At 19.7% G+C, this 20359-nt stretch overlaps 5 protein-coding genes across 5 annotated transcripts; 3 read left to right on the top strand and 2 right to left on the bottom strand.

Moving 5' to 3' along the window:
• Positions 1–773: 773 nt before the first annotated feature.
• On the top strand, positions 774–2954 carry PF3D7_1343700 (kelch protein K13; the record flags this gene model as incomplete). The annotated part of the gene is made up of 1 exon (XM_001350122.1): positions 774–2954. One exon carries the CDS (start codon positions 774–776, stop codon positions 2952–2954), a length of 2181 nt encoding a protein of 726 aa, XP_001350158.1.
• A 1131-nt stretch (positions 2955–4085) lies between these two features.
• PF3D7_1343600 (UDP-N-acetylglucosamine pyrophosphorylase, putative) lies at positions 4086–5867 on the top strand (the record flags this gene model as incomplete). Its single annotated transcript, XM_001350121.2, has 1 exon — positions 4086–5867. One exon carries the CDS (start codon positions 4086–4088, stop codon positions 5865–5867), a length of 1782 nt encoding a protein of 593 aa, XP_001350157.2.
• Positions 5868–6098: 231 nt separating this feature from the next.
• Positions 6099–7452, bottom strand: PF3D7_1343500 (conserved protein, unknown function; the record flags this gene model as incomplete). Its single annotated transcript, XM_001350120.1, has 4 exons — positions 6099–6221; positions 6363–6392; positions 6529–6606; positions 6760–7452. 4 exons carry the CDS (start codon positions 7450–7452, stop codon positions 6099–6101), a joined length of 924 nt encoding a protein of 307 aa, XP_001350156.1.
• A 1063-nt stretch (positions 7453–8515) lies between these two features.
• Positions 8516–13328, bottom strand: PF3D7_1343400 (DNA repair protein RAD5, putative; the record flags this gene model as incomplete). Its single annotated transcript, XM_024473233.1, has 3 exons — positions 8516–11661; positions 11777–12778; positions 13118–13328. 3 exons carry the CDS (start codon positions 13326–13328, stop codon positions 8516–8518), a joined length of 4359 nt encoding a protein of 1452 aa, XP_024328920.1.
• A 3763-nt stretch (positions 13329–17091) lies between these two features.
• PF3D7_1343300 (CDT1-like protein, putative) lies at positions 17092–20040 on the top strand (the record flags this gene model as incomplete). Its single annotated transcript, XM_001350118.1, has 1 exon — positions 17092–20040. The coding sequence occupies one exon, from the start codon at positions 17092–17094 to the stop codon at positions 20038–20040; it is 2949 nt and encodes a 982-aa protein (XP_001350154.1).
• Positions 20041–20359: the final 319 nt, after the last annotated feature.

Raw genomic sequence — 20359 nt, 5'->3', positions numbered from 1 at the left:
TTAAATATTATTTTATATTTTATATATAATATTTATTATTTATAAAAAATAAGTATATTTTCATATTTATTTTGTTATATATTATTTTTTTTATTATTATTATATTTTATTTTTATAATAAAAACATAATATTTTAAAAAAAAAAAAAATATAAATATATATATATATATATATATTTATTTATTTTTATTTATTAATATATAATTTTATATATTTTTTTGATAGATTTATTATATATCTATATATAATATATAAAAATTTTATAAATTAAATTTAGAAGAAAAATTTTGTTATATATAATAATAATATTAATAAATTTTCTGATCATTTTGTTAGTATTTTATTATATATGTATACATTTTTTTTTTTCTTTTACCATATGTAAATGTATATATATATATATATATATATATATTTATTTAGTTATATTTATTTAAGTCATTATTTTTTTTTTTTTTTGATTTATAATAAAAAAAAAAAATATATTTATATATATCCATGTCTTATATATATATATATATATAATATATGTTTATAGTATTTTTTTAAATATTACAACAAATTAAAAGATTCCTGTTGATTAAAAATATATAGATATATGTGAAGAAATTTTAATATAACAAGGCGTAAATATTCGTGTTATAATTTCTCCAAGAAAAAAAAAAAAAAAATATATATATATATATATATATATATATATATATATATATATATATATATATTTATTTATTTATTCATTCATTTATTATGTTTTTGTTAATTAAATTATAATTATGGAAGGAGAAAAAGTAAAAACAAAAGCAAATAGTATCTCGAATTTTTCTATGACGTATGATAGGGAATCTGGTGGTAACAGCAATAGTGATGATAAAAGCGGAAGTAGTAGCGAGAATGATTCTAATTCATTTATGAATCTAACTAGTGATAAAAATGAGAAAACGGAAAATAATAGTTTCCTTTTAAATAATAGTAGTTATGGAAATGTTAAAGATAGCCTATTAGAATCCATTGATATGAGTGTATTAGATTCGAACTTTGATAGTAAAAAAGATTTTTTACCAAGTAATTTATCAAGAACATTTAATAATATGTCTAAAGATAATATAGGAAATAAATATTTAAATAAATTGTTAAATAAAAAAAAAGATACTATTACAAATGAAAATAATAATATTAATCATAATAATAATAATAATAATCTGACAGCAAATAATATAACTAATAATCTTATTAATAATAATATGAATTCTCCATCAATTATGAATACCAACAAAAAAGAGAATTTTTTAGATGCAGCAAATCTTATAAATGATGATTCTGGATTAAACAATTTAAAAAAATTTTCAACTGTAAATAATGTAAATGATACTTATGAAAAGAAAATTATTGAAACGGAATTAAGTGATGCTAGTGATTTTGAAAATATGGTAGGTGATTTAAGAATTACATTTATTAATTGGTTAAAAAAGACACAAATGAATTTTATTCGAGAAAAAGATAAATTATTTAAAGATAAGAAAGAACTAGAAATGGAAAGAGTACGATTGTACAAAGAATTAGAAAACCGTAAAAATATTGAAGAACAGAAATTACATGATGAAAGAAAGAAATTAGATATTGATATATCTAATGGTTATAAACAAATAAAAAAAGAAAAAGAAGAACATAGGAAACGATTTGATGAAGAAAGATTAAGATTTTTACAAGAAATCGATAAAATTAAATTAGTATTATATTTAGAAAAAGAAAAATATTATCAAGAATATAAAAATTTTGAGAATGATAAAAAAAAAATTGTTGATGCAAATATTGCTACTGAAACTATGATTGATATTAATGTTGGTGGAGCTATTTTTGAAACATCTAGACATACCTTAACACAACAAAAAGATTCATTTATAGAGAAATTATTAAGTGGAAGACATCATGTAACCAGAGATAAACAAGGAAGAATATTCTTAGATAGGGATAGTGAGTTATTTAGAATTATACTTAACTTCTTAAGAAATCCGTTAACTATACCCATACCAAAAGATTTAAGTGAAAGTGAAGCCTTGTTGAAAGAAGCAGAATTTTATGGTATTAAATTTTTACCATTCCCATTAGTATTTTGTATAGGTGGATTTGATGGTGTAGAATATTTAAATTCGATGGAATTATTAGATATTAGTCAACAATGCTGGCGTATGTGTACACCTATGTCTACCAAAAAAGCTTATTTTGGAAGTGCTGTATTGAATAATTTCTTATACGTTTTTGGTGGTAATAACTATGATTATAAGGCTTTATTTGAAACTGAGGTGTATGATCGTTTAAGAGATGTATGGTATGTTTCAAGTAATTTAAATATACCTAGAAGAAATAATTGTGGTGTTACGTCAAATGGTAGAATTTATTGTATTGGGGGATATGATGGCTCTTCTATTATACCGAATGTAGAAGCATATGATCATCGTATGAAAGCATGGGTAGAGGTGGCACCTTTGAATACCCCTAGATCATCAGCTATGTGTGTTGCTTTTGATAATAAAATTTATGTCATTGGTGGAACTAATGGTGAGAGATTAAATTCTATTGAAGTATATGAAGAAAAAATGAATAAATGGGAACAATTTCCATATGCCTTATTAGAAGCTAGAAGTTCAGGAGCAGCTTTTAATTACCTTAATCAAATATATGTTGTTGGAGGTATTGATAATGAACATAACATATTAGATTCCGTTGAACAATATCAACCATTTAATAAAAGATGGCAATTTCTAAATGGTGTACCAGAGAAAAAAATGAATTTTGGAGCTGCCACATTGTCAGATTCTTATATAATTACAGGAGGAGAAAATGGCGAAGTTCTAAATTCATGTCATTTCTTTTCACCAGATACAAATGAATGGCAGCTTGGCCCATCTTTATTAGTTCCCAGATTTGGTCACTCCGTTTTAATAGCAAATATATAAAATGAAGAAATTTTAAATGTTCTTATTTTTATATTATAATTTTATATAACAAATATATCACAAAATATTATTTTTCTTCTTTAATATTTATTTTCATGCACATTTTATAAAAAAAAAAAAAAAAAAAAAAAAAAAATATATATATATATATATATATATGTAAGATTATACATACATATTAATAAATATATAATTTATTTTTTAAATACCTTTTTATACACATTACTTGATTGTTTATGATTTTCCCTTATATTGATATTACTTATTAGCTATAAATGTATATTTATATATATATATATATTTTTTTTTTTTTTTTTTTTTTTTTTTTTTTTTTCCTATATTGTGTATGTTATTTTTTAGAAAAATTTTATATATTTGTATTTAATTTGTTATTTAAATTTTTTAGATTTTTACATTTTTATATTTTTCAAATATTCTGTTTTTTTTTTTTTTTTTTTTTTTTCGTTTTTTGTTTGATTTAATGAAACTTAAAATATTAATAGAATTGTTCAAACATAAAAATAAGCATATAAAAAAAATTTAAATTTTTAATATTTACCTTTTATAAGTGTATAAATGTGTAATCAATATAAGATTATTACATTTTATGTATATGCCATTAAAATATTTATCATTTTTTATATGAAAAAAAAAGAAAAAAAAAGAAAAAATAAAATAAAATAATAAAAAAACTAAAGCATATTACGAGAATATTCCTCCAATTTTAATTATTTATTATTTTTTTTTTTTTTTTTTCTATCTTTCTTTAAGAATAAAGAAATAATTTACGATATTATATGTTTATATTATATAGAAATTTAGAAAATATTTCCTTTTCATTATTTCATTTTCAGAGAAAAAATAAAATGACGCTTTAACCTATGATACATCAGTCATATAGAAATTAAGGATGTGATCATTGAATAAATAAATAATCATGAGAATTTATATTATCATAATATTTCTTAATATAATACAATTATGAATTAATATCAAGAAAATTATGAAAATGTATAAATTATGAGTGTATAACAAATATAATTCTTTCTTTTTTTCTTTTTTCTTTTTTCTTTTTTTCATTTACTTAATCTATTTTTTATGTTTTCCTTTTTTTTTTTTCTTCTGTTTAGGATGCAAAAAGTTTTTGAACTGTTAGAACAATACAATCAAGATTTGCTTCTAGAGTATTTTAAAAAGTTTCCATCATTTGATTTTAATAATTTAAATGCGAACGATTTAGAACATTTTTTACAAAATTTGAACAAAATAAAAAATGAAGATAAAGAAAAGAAAGAATATTTAATATCACCACCTGAAATTATTGATATTGATAGTATTTATAATTGTAGTAAGCCACCAAATGGTAGTATATTTATCAATACATATAAAAAAGAAAATTTATGTAATGAATTAAATGAAATAGGTATAGAGATTATTAAGAAAAATCAAGTTTCTGTTTTATTCTTAGCTGGAGGATTAGGTTCTAGGCTTGGATTAAATAAACCTAAAGTATTATTAGAAGTCACTCCTTTGACGAATAAAACGTTTTTACAATTTTTTTTTGAGCAAATTATTTTTTTACAGGAATATTGCTCACTCTATGAAAAAAAAGAACATCTTAATAAAATAAATGATAACCATAAATTAGTTAATAGTGATAATTTTAAAAAGGGCATAAACAATAATATACATATTAATAAGAACAATGATATGTATAGTAATAATAATAATAATAATAATATAGATTATAATAAAAGTGAACATAGCAAATCATCAATTACCAATTTAAATAATATAAAAGGCACAAATTATAACAAATGTAAGATAAATTTGGATAAACATCAATTTAAGAATCAAGAAAAAAAAGAAACACTCATTTACATTTATATTATGACCTCAAACTTTACCCATGATAATATAGTTACATATTTACAAAATAATAATTTTTTTGGTTTGAAAAAGGAACAAGTAATATTTTTTAAACAATGTGATAATTTCTCAACAGATATGAATTATAATTTACTTTTATCAAGTCCAGAAATCTTTTTAGAAAATCCTGGAGGAAATGGATGTATTTTTAAAGCTTTAGATAGATACAATATAATAGATCATATGATAAAACAAAATATTAAATATACACAGATTATAAGTATAGATAATATATTAAATAAAATAGCAGACCCAATACTAATAGGATTCAGTTCATCCTTCAATTGCGATATAGCTAACAAAGCGGTCCAAAGGGAAGATGAGGAATCGATGGGTGTCTTCTGTTTAAAAGAAAAAGTTAAAAATAAAATAAATAAAAAATATAATAAAAAGAATAAAGACAATATATTCAAAAATGATAATAATACATTTTCCGTATGTGAATATACTGAATTAAATGAGTGCATTTTAAATAATAAAGAATTATTTAAATATGGGAATATATGTCATCATATAATTACAGTAGATTTTTTAAAACACATTGTAAAAAATAGGATATATAATAAATTGAAATTACATAAAATAATAAGGAAAAAACAATATACTGATATTCCATCTTTAATTAATGATAATAATGAACATCTAATTAATTCTAAAGTTTTTTGTTATGAATATTTCATTTTTGATATTTTCAAATATGCTCGTAATATCCTATCCCTAGAAGTTAATAGGCAGAAGGAATTTTATCCAATAAAAAATAAAAATAATGAATACGGAATATTAAATGCCCAAAAAGCATTAAGTAATTTACATAAATCATGGCTTCAATATAAAAATATTAATATTATAGATAATAAAGATGAAGAAAAAAATTTTTGTGAAATATCTCCCCTTGTTTCTTATGATGGAACATTCTTTTTTGAATTGCCACAAAAGAGGGATATAAATCTGCCATATATTTTGCAAAGGAATATTAATTCATAAAAAATGGTGATGTACATATAATTATATATATATGATTTATTTTTAATTTTTTTTAAATAATTAATATTTTGTTATACATATTTTTTTAAGGTCACAAAAAAAAAAAAAAAAAAAAAGAAAACATGAAACATTTCAATATATATATATATACATAATATATATAAAAACATTTACGTTAATTTAATATAGGGTATATATTATTTATAATATAACGGGGGAAAAAACATCCATTTATGGTATTTTCCTTCCATCTGGCAATATTAATGGTTCTCTCATTTTCTTTGGCCTAGCAAAATGATTGTCAAATATTTTCTTCTTATTTTCTTCGTTGATTATAGGGAACTTATCACCAATCTATGCAACAATAAAATAATGCAAAAAAAAAAAAAAAAAAAAAAAAATTAAAAGAAAATATATGGACATGATAAATAATAGGATAAAAATAAAATATTATAAATACATTAATAATTTTTTTTTTTTTTTTTTTTTTTATACCTTTAAGTTATTTTCCTTGGCATGTCCCGGCTGCAAAATGAAAAAAAATATACACATATATATATACACACATATATATATATATATATATATATATATATATATATATATATATATATATATATATATATATATATATACATTCCTTATTCACTATTCATCTTACCGCTGTAGATATAATATATCTTGGTTCTTTATATCTATCACTTTCTTCCAATTTTTTATCAAATGGTGGTCTATCCTCCTATAATATTCATAAAAAATAAAAATTTCGATTTAACATATATAATAGATATGTCATATATTTCTTATTCTATGGAAAAATATATATATATATATATATATATATATATATATATACATTAGTGTCTTATATATATATTTTTTTTTTTCCTACTTCAATGTTCATTATAGTTCCGTCAGAATGCACATAAAATATATCACACCTAAACATATCATAATTTAAACGTTTTTCTTCAGGTACACTTCTATTATATTTTTCTACCACTTTTCTACCTTTCACAAATTTAAGTGGATCACTATATAGTAAACTCTTCAATTTCTTTCTTCTATAAAAATGCATATTAGTTGATGGATCTCCATTTTTTATAATTTCATCTAACGAAGGAAACATATTAGTTTCTTTCCTTTCACTTTCAAATTGGAAACCTTCTTCTCTCAATTTATTTTTTATATTATGATCCACTGGTTGAAAACTATTAATAATATTTTTAAATGGAGAAAAATTATTTAAATTAGACGAAGGACTAACTGGTTTCTTAGAATATTTAGGAAATTTTTTATCATTTCTTATATTTAATTCATAAGGTTCCAGTTTCCTTTCAGGTCTTTTTTTATCACAATTATACCAATTATTTAATTTAAATTTCTTTTTTTTATTATATATTTTATATTTTAATATATATAATGGTTGTCTGTATAAATTTTTTCTCTTTTTCTCATCTCGATTAACATTTTTATAGAAGTGAATATGTTTTACAATTCCATTATTTAATACATGACCAAATTTTAAGCATACTAAATATAACGTACATAAAATTATTTTCCTATTTAAAAATAAATTACACATCACAAAAAAAAAAAAAAAAATTAAAATAAATAATAAATTAATAAACATAAACAAATATATATATATATATATATATATATATGTATAAACAAAATAAGGACTAAAAAAAAACAAATTAAAAATATAATATTTATTAGGGATTTATATATTATAATATATAATCCTCAAAGGATAGATTTCGATATTAATATATCATATTATTATAACTGAAAAAAAGAAAAAAAGAAAAAAACAAAAAGAGAAGATTATGAATGAACAAAAAATATATTCATTTTTAATATTTTTAAAATAAAAAAATTCAGAGAACTATGCATATTATATATATAATATATATATTTATACATATATCTGATGATATTTATTTAAAGAATGTGTTTAATGTTTTCTCTTTAATTTTAATTACTTTTTTATTCTTAAGAAGGTATAATTATATATTCATATATATATATATTTATTTATTTATAAATAAAAAAAAAATAATTTATATTAACACATTTAAAAATCAATTAAATGTATAGGTTGAAAAGAAAAACAAGGAATAGAAATAATAATACATAAATATAAAAATAATCCAATTGACGTAATTATATTTTTTATATTTTATTATATATAATATTTCAAAAAAAAAAAAAATAAGAAATATGATGATAATGTTAAAAAAAATAAAAATAATAATTAAAAAAGCAATATTTATATAATTAATAAAATATTATTTTATTTCATTTTATGTGAATAAAGAATATTTATATTAATATAGAAAAATAAAATAAGGACAATATTGAGATAGTATTTATTATATGCACTTCCTAAAATGTAAATATATACATAAAAAAAAAAAAAAAAAAATGGAAATATATACATATATATATATATATATATACATACATATATTTTTTCTTTTTTTTTTTTTTTTTTTTTTTTTTTGTTCTTTTTAATATTTTTAGAAGCTACATATTATATGAATACACACAAAAACTTATCGGTAATAAATATATTATGATTAATATAAATAGAACGGATATATTTTTTTTTTTTTTTTATATTGATAATGTTTTAAAGTTTTTTATTCATCTGTATTCCAATCTTTGAACATTAATATAAAGTCATCCATTCCTAATTTCTGCGGTACCATATTCATTTCAGTATTTAATTTATTTCCCTCTTGGGTCAAAATTTGGTTAGCTGTATATTGTTTACTTTGATGTATTTGTAAAATTCTTTCTTCTACTGTTTTTTCTAAAACAAATTTATAAATATTAACTTCTTTTAATTGTCCTATTCTATGTACTCTTTCAAATGCTTGATCTTCTATAGCTGGATTCCACCATAAATCCATTAAATATACTTTTGATGATACAGTTAAATTCAATCCCACACCTCCAGCTTTTAATGAACATAACAAAACTTTTCCAGCAAAATTTTCTACAGGTATAACATAAGATGGTTTAATAAATCCTACGCCTGGTTGATATATTTTGCCCTTTTGTATATTGAACCAATTTAATGTTGCTTTTCTTTGTTCAAAGGTCAATGAACCATCATATATTTTATTTGCTATATTATATAGGTTTAATAACTTTTCTATAATTTTAAGAAATCCTATCCATTGTGAAAAGACAACAATATGTAATTCATTTTGCATATCATTTTGAACATGTTCAAACAATTTTTTTAACTTTGTTGAATATACGAAATTATCTTTTTTCATTTTTTTTAATAATTCATCCAAAGGAGATTTGTTTTCTTGCAAAGTTTTTAATGATTTTAAACTTATATAATTATCACATTGTGGACATTTTTTATCTGCTATTTGAGTTAAATGGAAATAATCGTCTGCACATTTTTTACACATAATATGCAAACATTTACTAATTAAGGGATATGTAGCATCTTCTAAACAAATACAACATTGCATGACATTACCATTTTTTAAGATTTCAAGTTCCTTTGAATAATCATCATCTATATTTTTTGATTTGGTTGATCCTAAGATAAAATTATATATTAAATTATTTCCTATATTATTCTCATTGGAATGATCTACTTTACTAAAACTTGGATTATTGTATTCAATTTCTTCATCCATTTTATTGTTTTCACTTTTAAATACCTTCTTCACGTCTGTATTATTCATATATTCACTTTTTTTTAGATCGTCACCGTTGTCTTCCTTATCAGTTTTATTTTTTAAAGCATCGTTCATATCATCTTTATTCCATTCCTCAAAAAATGGCTTGGAAAATAACAACAAAGGATGAGAACAACATTGTCTTAACCTTAATAAAAGTTGTAAAACATGAGAATAATGACTTAAGACATTTCCATCATGCATATAAGTATCAAATTTGGTTTTGCTTCTATAAAAAATGGCTCTATAAAAATCTTCTTCTTCTAATGAAAATTCTAATTTTTCTAAATGTATATTTTTTTTTGGCAAGGATATTATAGAATTACCATTTTTTGTTTTGGATTTTTTGGTTCTTCTTAATAATATAGGTGAGGAAATCTTTCGAACAACATCTAAAGCTAAATTTAATTTATTCTTATTTACATAATCTACAATTTCTTTATTCCACCATTCAATAGTACCATATGGTTTTATTCCTAAAAATCGAAAAAGAGGAAATATATCAAATATAGAATTTTGTATTGGTGTTCCAGTTAAACACCAATTTCTTTCTCCTCTTAATTTCCACACTGCAACTGATTGAATCGAATTTTTATTCTTAATAACATGAGCCTCATCAATTATTATTCTTCTCCATGTAATATTATATAAAGGATATTCTTTCATATTATATAGCATTGTATTAGTCTTTTTTTTATCAAAAAAAAATATATTATCATTATTTTTATTACCACTATTTAACACAGTTTTCATAAAAAAGTTGTTCATCTTTTTTTTCGTAGTACTACTTGATACATCTTTAAAAAATGATTCTTTATTTGTATATGTACTATTATTATTATTTTCAGCTTTATTTGAGAATTTTTTATTAAGCGTATTTTTATATTCAGAAACTAAAGTAGAATATGTTGTTAATACTACAGAATATCCAGATAATTCTTCGCTACTAATATCTTTAGAAGTACCATAATAAATATAACATGTAACGAAACCTTCTTTGGTATGTCTTTCGATTTCTTCTTTCCATTGATATATTAAAGCTAGGGGTGCAATAACCAATGTACCTCCCCTTTTAAAATGTACTCCTTTTATAGTATTTTCAATTAAATATGTGAAATTTTTTTTATTTTCTAAATTATTATTTTTACTATATAATTTATTATGATATATATCATGGGTAATTAAACCTATACTTTGAATAGTTTTACCTAATCCCATTTCGTCTGCTAATATACCCCCTCTGAATGGTGGTACAAACTGAGGATACGTTAATGAAAAGGCTCCTGTTAATTTATTCACATAAAAATATTTTAGAATACACACAAGTTTATCTTTTTCATATATTTTGATGTTAGGAATAAATGCATGTTCTTCCCATAATGGGTTCAACGGTTCTCTATTCCGTATGTCATCATCTGCATTTTCATAATCACTACTTTCTTCTAATTTTACATTATCCATAGTTTCTTTACATTTTATCGTATCATTACTAATTTCTTCTTTACCTTCCGTTTTTATATACAAATGTTCATTCTTTATATTCGTTTCAAAATTTTCTGTTTCACCCTTAACTTTAAGATCACATTTTATGTTTTCATCTTTAATCTCAAGTTTATCATTTTCCAATTTACCTTTAAATTTTTGTTCGTAATTTTCATTTTTACATATATTTGTAATATCCACAATATTTATTACTTTTCTTTGGTTATTAACATTTTTATATATTTCTTCTCTACTCTTAATAACAATATCATTTTTTTGTGTTGGTATTTTTATAACATCATCTATTATAATTTCATTTATATTACTTTTTTGTCGTTCCAACTTTTTAGTATATTCAGGTGGGTTTTCCCTTGTATACATCCACCACACCCCTTCTGCTTGATATGTTTTTAACATAGGCTTAAAATAATATTCGTTAGGATAAATTTCTTCAAAGTCTTCTAGTAAATACCCACCTCTAAATTTTTCTTCAACAAAAACTAAATTAGTGGCTTCTTCATTTTTTTCTTCGATTTCATTTTCACTTAAGCTGTCTATTATTTCTTCTTCTTCTTTGGTACCTGACAAATTTGTTATATCTGAAGAAGAAATTATACACACACGCAAACATATATATATATATATATATATATATATATTTATTTATTTATTTATATTTATTTCTATATAATTCGTTGTATTTATTTTTCTTACCAATAGTTTTTTTCGACTCAATATATCCTAAAGCTTTGTGAGGCGTACAGAAACCCGTAGAAGTTTCCCCCGATTTATTCATAACCTGATCATTTTTATTATTATAATTAATAATTATACTTTTCAAAGGACTAACTGATTTAAGTAATTCATCCTTATTTACGTTATAAGTTTCTAATGTCTCCTCATCGATATTCTTAGCTAAACGTAAAGGAATTATTTTTAACTCCTTAAACATATTATTTACACTATATTTAATTAAAGAATTATATTCATGAAATTTATGTGAATCAATTTTAAAAGCATCAGGATATAAAATAACATGAACAAAGGTTTTTAAGCTACCACCAAATTTTAATTCACTCTGAGATATCTTTTCTAATTTTATTTCTATTCTTATAGCATTTAATACTAAAAGAACAGATAAGGTTTTAGATAAATTACTTTTTAATTTTGATATATCTCTATTATTATGTTTGATTCTTATACATGAATAACCTTCATATATATCTTTTAATACTTCACTTTTACATTTGTCATATTCAACAAATTTTTGATCTGCAGATATTATTTTGTTCGTATCATAATTCTGTTCATTATAGCCATCATTACTAGAAGCGGAATTTTTTTTTTTATTGTTTGACACTTTTTTTTTTTTCACTTTCTTATTATTCATAGGTATATTTCTACCTATAATTCTAATATAATCATTGGATATATCATAATTATTATTTATTTTTAATGTATACATAGGTGAATAGGACCTTTTTGTAGACTTAGGGGATATTTCGTAACTTATTATAACATTCTTATCATCTTTAATTTCACATACTTCACTTGATAAAATAATAGATTCTGTTTCTATACAACCAAGGTAATATTCAAAATAAACTCCTTTATTTCTAATAAATTCTGCTTTCTTAGAATTTAATTGATGTTCTTTTAACTTTTCCAGTTTTATTTTTTCATATTTATAATTACCTATGTCTTCAATAATTTCAACTACAAAATGGGAACATTATAAAGAAACAAATAAAGTAAAAAAAACAACAAAAGTAAAAACAACAAAAATAAAAACAACAAAAATAAAAACAACAAAAATAAAAACAACAAAAGTAAAAACAACAAAAATAAAAACAACAAAAGTAAAAACAACAAAAGTAAAACAACAAAAATAAAAACAACACTTTTGTAAAATTTTATAAGAATATAATATATATAGGATTACATAAAAAACACAGTAATTTTATGTATAAATATATATATATATATATATATATATATATTATATTATACCAATATATGCTGAATTATACATAATACGTTTTACTTAATACTTACTGTCGCTAGACATTTCCTTGTTTTTATTATATTCTATATTCTTTTTAACATCCTTCGAAAAATAACTTGAATTTTGAGTATTACTATTAATTGTATCATTATCATTTAAACTAATTATTTCTATCACATCACTGTCATAATTATAGTTTGATATTTTATCAGATTCTTTATAGACCTTGCTATCATTTTTAAAATAATTTGAACTAGTCATTTAAAATAATTTATTTTATTTTAAAAAAAAAAAAAAAAAAACCTTTATCAAGACAATTATATATTCTATAAAAAAAATATAACACTCTTATTTATTTTATATATTATTTCATCATATGCTTTTTTCATTTAGGCAAAAATAAAAAAATAAAAAAAAAAAAGAAAAAAAAAAAAGAAAAAATGAGTTCGTTTAATTTATATCAAAATAAAAAAAAAAAAAAAAATAATAAAAAAAAATAATAAAATTAATAATAAAGAAAAAAAACATTCAGTTTAATAATTTATATTTATATTGTATTATTATATTTTTTTTTTTAGGATGGATAAACATTATATATAGGTACAAATGAAAAAATGATATTTTTTAAAAAATAGAAGGTGATTCTTCGATACAAAATTTTCTTCTATATTATAATTATATATATATATATATATATATATATATATTATATATGTATATCTTACAATTTAGAAAAATAAAAATATTTATATATTAAAAATAAATACATATCTTAAGACATGATAATAAAACATAGTATTATATAATAGAAACATTATATATATTGTAACATAATTCTCGTTATATTATTCTTAACTAAAATACGTTTATAGAGAATAATGATAAATCGAAAAAAAAGGAAAAATCAAACACGACAAAAAAAGAAAAAAAAAGAAAGAAATGAAAAGAAAAGAAAAGAATAAGCCATGCACATTCATATAAGATATTATATATTCAGCATTTATAAAAAGTAATCAAATTATCATAATATATACATATAATATTGTTAAAATTAAAAAATATTCAAGGTTATTTTCTTAATATTTATTTTACGAGAAAATAAAAATCAAAAAAGTAATCACAAAAAAAATATAATAATCAAGACAAGCGTATAAGATACTTTTAATATTATGTAAAAAAAAAAAAAAAAAAAAAAAAAAAAAAGGAATGAATGTAAGAAAGAAGGGAAGGAATACACAAAGGTTAAGAAAAAGTGAAACCAAAAATATATAAAGAATAATTAATATTTTATTCGGATGGTTCTGTGGAAAAATTATATATTTTTTTTTTATATAATGATAAAGAAAAATGAAGATATATACAATATATAATAATATTAGAAAGATGAAAAATATTGATAAAAAAGAAAAATAATGATAAACTTTTCTACTTTAATAACCAAAAATGCATACGGGAAGAATTTAATTATATATACATACATATATATATATATATATTATATGTGTGATATATTTTATGTATTCATAAAAGAATTATATTTAAATATCTTGAATTAATTAAATATTGATTCATATACATATAATAATATATTATACATTACACATATATATATAAATATATATGTATTATATATATATATATATATATATATAATTATATGTAAACTATATTATGCATATAATGATAACAGTATAATTATGATTTTATAATAAATTCCGAAAAAGTTTTAAAAATATAAGAATTATAATTCTTTTTTTTTTTTTATATAATATATATATATATAAATATATATTATATATTTAATTATTAATTTATATATTTTTTTTCTTTTAAGCATTGAACCTCAAAATTATATATACTTTGCTTTAAGATAAAAAAAATTACATTATATGAATATAATTATATAATTTATAATTGTATGTATATAATATTATAATTTTATTATGTCATAAACATCTTTAATGTATTCTTTTCATATCTTTATGCTTTTTTATAAAAGTACATAAAGTTTTTACACTAAAATGATATATATATATGATTTATTTTATATTAAAGCCTTAATTTTATATAAAATATATAATATATATAATTTTATTTCTTTCATTTCATATTTGTTGATTTTCATATAATATATATCTAGTGTGATTTTTATATTTTATAGAATTACATATTTTATTAATGTGCAAATATTAAAGTACTAAATTTTATTATTTTATTTTTTAATATTATAAATATGAATATATATATATATTATATATATTATAAACCGAGCATCCATTTGTATAAATACATATAATAAATTTTGACTGATTTTTTATATTATGAGTTTTTTTCTTATAAGAATTTTTGGTAATATATATATAATTTACAATTATATTAATTTATTATATATAAATTTTTTTTTCCTAATTTTTTTTCTTATTTTTTTCTTGAATTTTTCCTTATATTATATTATATTATCTTTCTTTCTTCCTTTCTTTTCCTTTTTTTTTTTTTTTTTTTTTTTTTTTATGTAGTATTATTTCATCAGTACTTTTTTATAAGTGTTAAAAAGAACTTATTATATATAAATACATGTATATAAAATGATATATATGTATATATATTAATAAATATATATATATATAATATATCATATAAATAATATATTATATATATACAATATAAATATATATAATTATTTATTTATATTCAAATAAGAGTTATTATATATATAATATATAAATTAATACACAATAAATATTATAAAGCAAATTCAATAATCTAATACTTTGCACATACATATATATATATATATATAATATATATTAAAATTTTTCGTCCAGTATTATCATTATTATATATTTTATTAATATAATAAAATATTATATTATATTATATTATTTTATATTCTGTTTCTTTTTTAAATATTTATTCATTTTTATTACAAGAAACACAAAAAAAAAATGTTAGAGCTTATATTTTTTTTTTTACTTAAAAAAAGAAAATAAAATAAAATTTAAAGAAATATTATATTAATTTTTTTTTTTTTTTATTTTGTTTTATAAATTTTGATCAGTTAAGACTTTTGACTTATTTCTCATCATTTTAAAAGAAAGAAAAAAAGTAGGAACATTAGTTTTTTTTTTTTTTTTTTTTTTTTTCTTTTTTTTTAATGAATATTTAAAATATTTATAAATATAAGTATCTATAATTTTATATATTCCTTATGCCTGTATAAATTATTTATTTTAATATTTATTTATTTTTATTTTAATTTTTTAACTTTTACAGATATTTAATAAAAAAAAATAAAAAAAAAAGAAGAAAAAAAAAAAAAAATAAATCATGGAATATAATAATGTTTGTAAAATTTTCTTTGACACATTATTAAAAATACGATATGAAAATAAAAAAAAAAAAAAAAAAAAAAAGAATAAAAAATAAAAAATAAAAAATAAAAAATAAAAAATAAAATAAAAATTTCACAAAATTATACTGTGCCATTTTTTTATGCATACATAAAAATATAAGTGTGAAGCATAAATAATTATGCTTACATAATTATATGTATTCATTCCTACGAATATAAAAAAATAATAATATAAATTAATATATAAACATAATATATATATATATATATATATATATATATATATGTATATATGTATGTGTGTGTGTGTATATGTATCTATATTTATTTATTGATAATTCCAAATATCCATGATTTGTATTTATATTTATATAGTAGAAAGAAAGAAAAAAATAATAATAAAAATAAAATAATTCAATTAATTAATATATATATATATATATATATATATATATATATATTTATATGTTATTTTTTATGACTTTTTTTTAAATTTCGTTCCTTTTTTTAATGCTTAATGTAAATATATACTTATATATATATATATATATATATATATATATATACTTCTATATATTATAGTAAATAGCCATTATTAGGCACATAAAAAATATAGCCCCAAAAAAAAAAAAGAAAAAAAAAAAAAAAAAAAAAAAAAAAAAAACCGATATTATGAATAACATAAAAGATAAACGTATAAAGAAACAAATACAAAAAAGAACCAAATTATATAATACTAAAAAGGAAGAAAAAAATATGGAGATATCATCTACCAAACTTAAAGAAATCCGCATGAATGCACAAAGTGATATTATAGATGATGATATGCTAACACCCAGAGCTTTTGATAGAACAAAAAAAAGTATGGGAGCAAAAGGTTTCGTAATGAATATATCGGAAAATAACGAATCAAAGAACGAAGACCTAAAGAAAGATGAAATAATAAATAATAATTTAAACAATAAAATGTTAAAAAATAATCAATCAAATGAGAATAATGGATTTAATAATAATAATGATAATAATAATGATAATAATAATAATAATAATAATAATAATAGATACAATGGAATATTAAATAACGATGAAAGACATAATTATGAATATAATCATAATAAAAATATGATGAGTCCTAACAAAAGGAATATTCCTGATTGTAATAATAGTACTACTGATAATAGTAGATATATAAATTGTGATAATGATAATTATAATTATTCAATGAAACAAAATGTATCCTCTTTTATGAATGCAGGATGGCAAACTCCTAAAAAAAGTAATGTGGGTTCGTATTACACCGGTATAGATCATCCATCAACTTTAAAAAAATATAAAACTCCTTGTGAAAAAGATATGTTAGAACCCGATGAGAGTTTAATAGGGAATAAATGTATAACTATCAATAATTATGTGAATCCACCCAAATATATTAATAATTTAGTAACACCTAGTAAATTCCCTTTATCGGGTGAAAATGATGATTTTATGTCATATGAAGATTTTAAGGGATTATTTAAACACAATGCTTGTTTAATAAGTGAATACGAATATAATAATGATAAATCATCCACCTCATTATTGGATAATTGTAGTAAACAATACCTTGAAGAATTAAATGATAATAATCAAAATAATGCTTGGCCAAAAAAAAAAGATAACTACTCATCTCCACAAAAAAGTAATACTATTCTACAATGTAGTAATAATATAATTAGTAGTAATAATAATAATAATAATAATAATAATAATAATAACAATAATTATGGTAACTTTAATAATAATAAGGATTCTCCTAGAAGTAAGAAAAAAAGATTCGATGCACACAAAAATATTAGCACCAGGAAAATATTAAATATTGTAGTTTCCAATGGGAAAAGAAAGGAAGACCATAATGAAGATTCTTATAATAACAGTATTCATAATAATATCATGAAAAAAAGAAAGGTTAATTCCTCAAGTGAAAAAAGTGATCCATGTGATCTCGATTCAATCGATTATGAAGTAAATCCTGTTCTCAAAACAGACATTAAGAAAGATAAAAATAATAATCTTGAAATAAAGAATGATGTAGCAAAAAATACAAACGTTGAAATAGATAATAGTGCAGAAAAAAATAAAGAGGGGGAAAAAAATAAACATGTTCAAATAAATATTAATAATAATAAAATAGCACTAAATGATGACGAATCTAATAACAAATCTGTTAATGAAATGATAAAAGAAAAACACAATCCATTAAAAATAAAATATGAAGGATATTCTAGCGATTTAAATGTTATATTTAATAAGGAAACAGGTACCCCATATCAATTAATAGCCATGTATAGAAATTTGTTAGTTGTAATATCAAGACGTAATCAGAAGAATGAACCCGTTTTCTTTCAGATAGTAAAACCAGAAGTTCGAGTGTTAAATAATAGCATATCGTTTACACAAGAATTGATAAAACAATTAGCATGGATAGCTCCTAATTTAATTCAATTAAATAAGGTAACGATAACGAAAGAAGTATTTGAATCTAATCAAAGATATTATCCAGAATTTGTCACAGGAAAAAAAATTGAAGACATACAAATTAGAGAACATACAGATAATTGTGATAATCTATATAAATATAGTAATGAAGAAAAATTAGAAATGCTTAAAAGAATCATAATTAATTGGGTAAATAAGAAACATAATGAATTTTTAGAAAATTTAAATCCAAATTTTTATTTAGCAAAATATTCACAACTAAAAAAATGGCACTCCAATTTTAATTATGAAGAAATTGTATTTCCTTCAGTTACTCTGGAAGAGAATAAAGTTCTCGCACATTTAGCTCGAACACCTCAAGAAAGTAATGCTGATGATTTTATTGTAATACAAGATAGTCCTATTAAATGTGCAACCAATGATTTAAGAAAGAATGGAACATTTTTACAAGATATGGAAAAGGAAAAGACAAGAACACCTTTAGGAAAAAATCGTAGAAGAGGTTCTACATATTTAGGTGCCATAGGTGCATATAATAATAGTAATAATAATAACAACCAAACGGAAGATTCTCCTTCTAAAAAAAAAGAAACAAAAAATATGAAAAATATTAGAGAAGAAGCAAATAAGAAAAAAATTATTAAAGAAATAAAAATGGAAATTGATAAAGAATTTGATGAATTATTAGATCAAAAGAAAAAATTAGAAAATGCTTTATGGATTGCTGAAATTATACATGATTCTTTTATAGTTCAAGGTACTCATACCGTTATTGAAATTCAAACCTTTGCAAAAAAATTATCAGATAAATATAAAAGTAATAAAGATTTTCTAATGGATCAAAATTATATTGCACAAATAATAGAATTATTACCACAATATATTAATGATATACATATCAAACCTGGTATGATGAATAAAAATAAAAAAAATCTTTCTGTAAAATCTAAGAAAAATCTTTACAATTTTCTAGAACCACTTTCGAATGAAATAAACACACTTAATAAAAAATATCAAGAATTAAAAAATAATAAAGAAAACAAATTAATAGATCTTTGGAAAAATTATAACGTTCAATATGAACTTACCGAGAACATTAAAAAATATTTTTCAAATCCCGGATCTGTAAGTTTAGCTGATATATGATTCCTACATATATATTAAGAAAAATATATAAATAATAAATAAATAAAGAGGAAACTATAATTAAATGTAATATGTAGTTTTATCAAGAATAATTATATTACAATACGTTTTAACATGAGACGTCATAAAAAAAAAAGAAAAAAGAAGAAAAAAAAAAAGAAAAAAGAAAAAAAGTTAATTTTATTATTTTATTTTAGTTTTAAATACAAGTAAAACATAATATTTTAAAGTGCCCCCATTACATTATAATATATTATATTACATTATGTTGCTTTTTTAATTTTTGTATTCGTATATAAGTTCTCGTAATTTCTTCATA

The sequence above is a fragment of the Plasmodium falciparum genome (assembly GCF_000002765.6).
Source record: "Plasmodium falciparum 3D7 genome assembly, chromosome: 13".
Classification (NCBI taxonomy): Eukaryota; Apicomplexa; class Aconoidasida; order Haemosporida; family Plasmodiidae; genus Plasmodium; species Plasmodium falciparum.
This window is presented reverse-complemented; position numbering and strand designations above follow the sequence as displayed.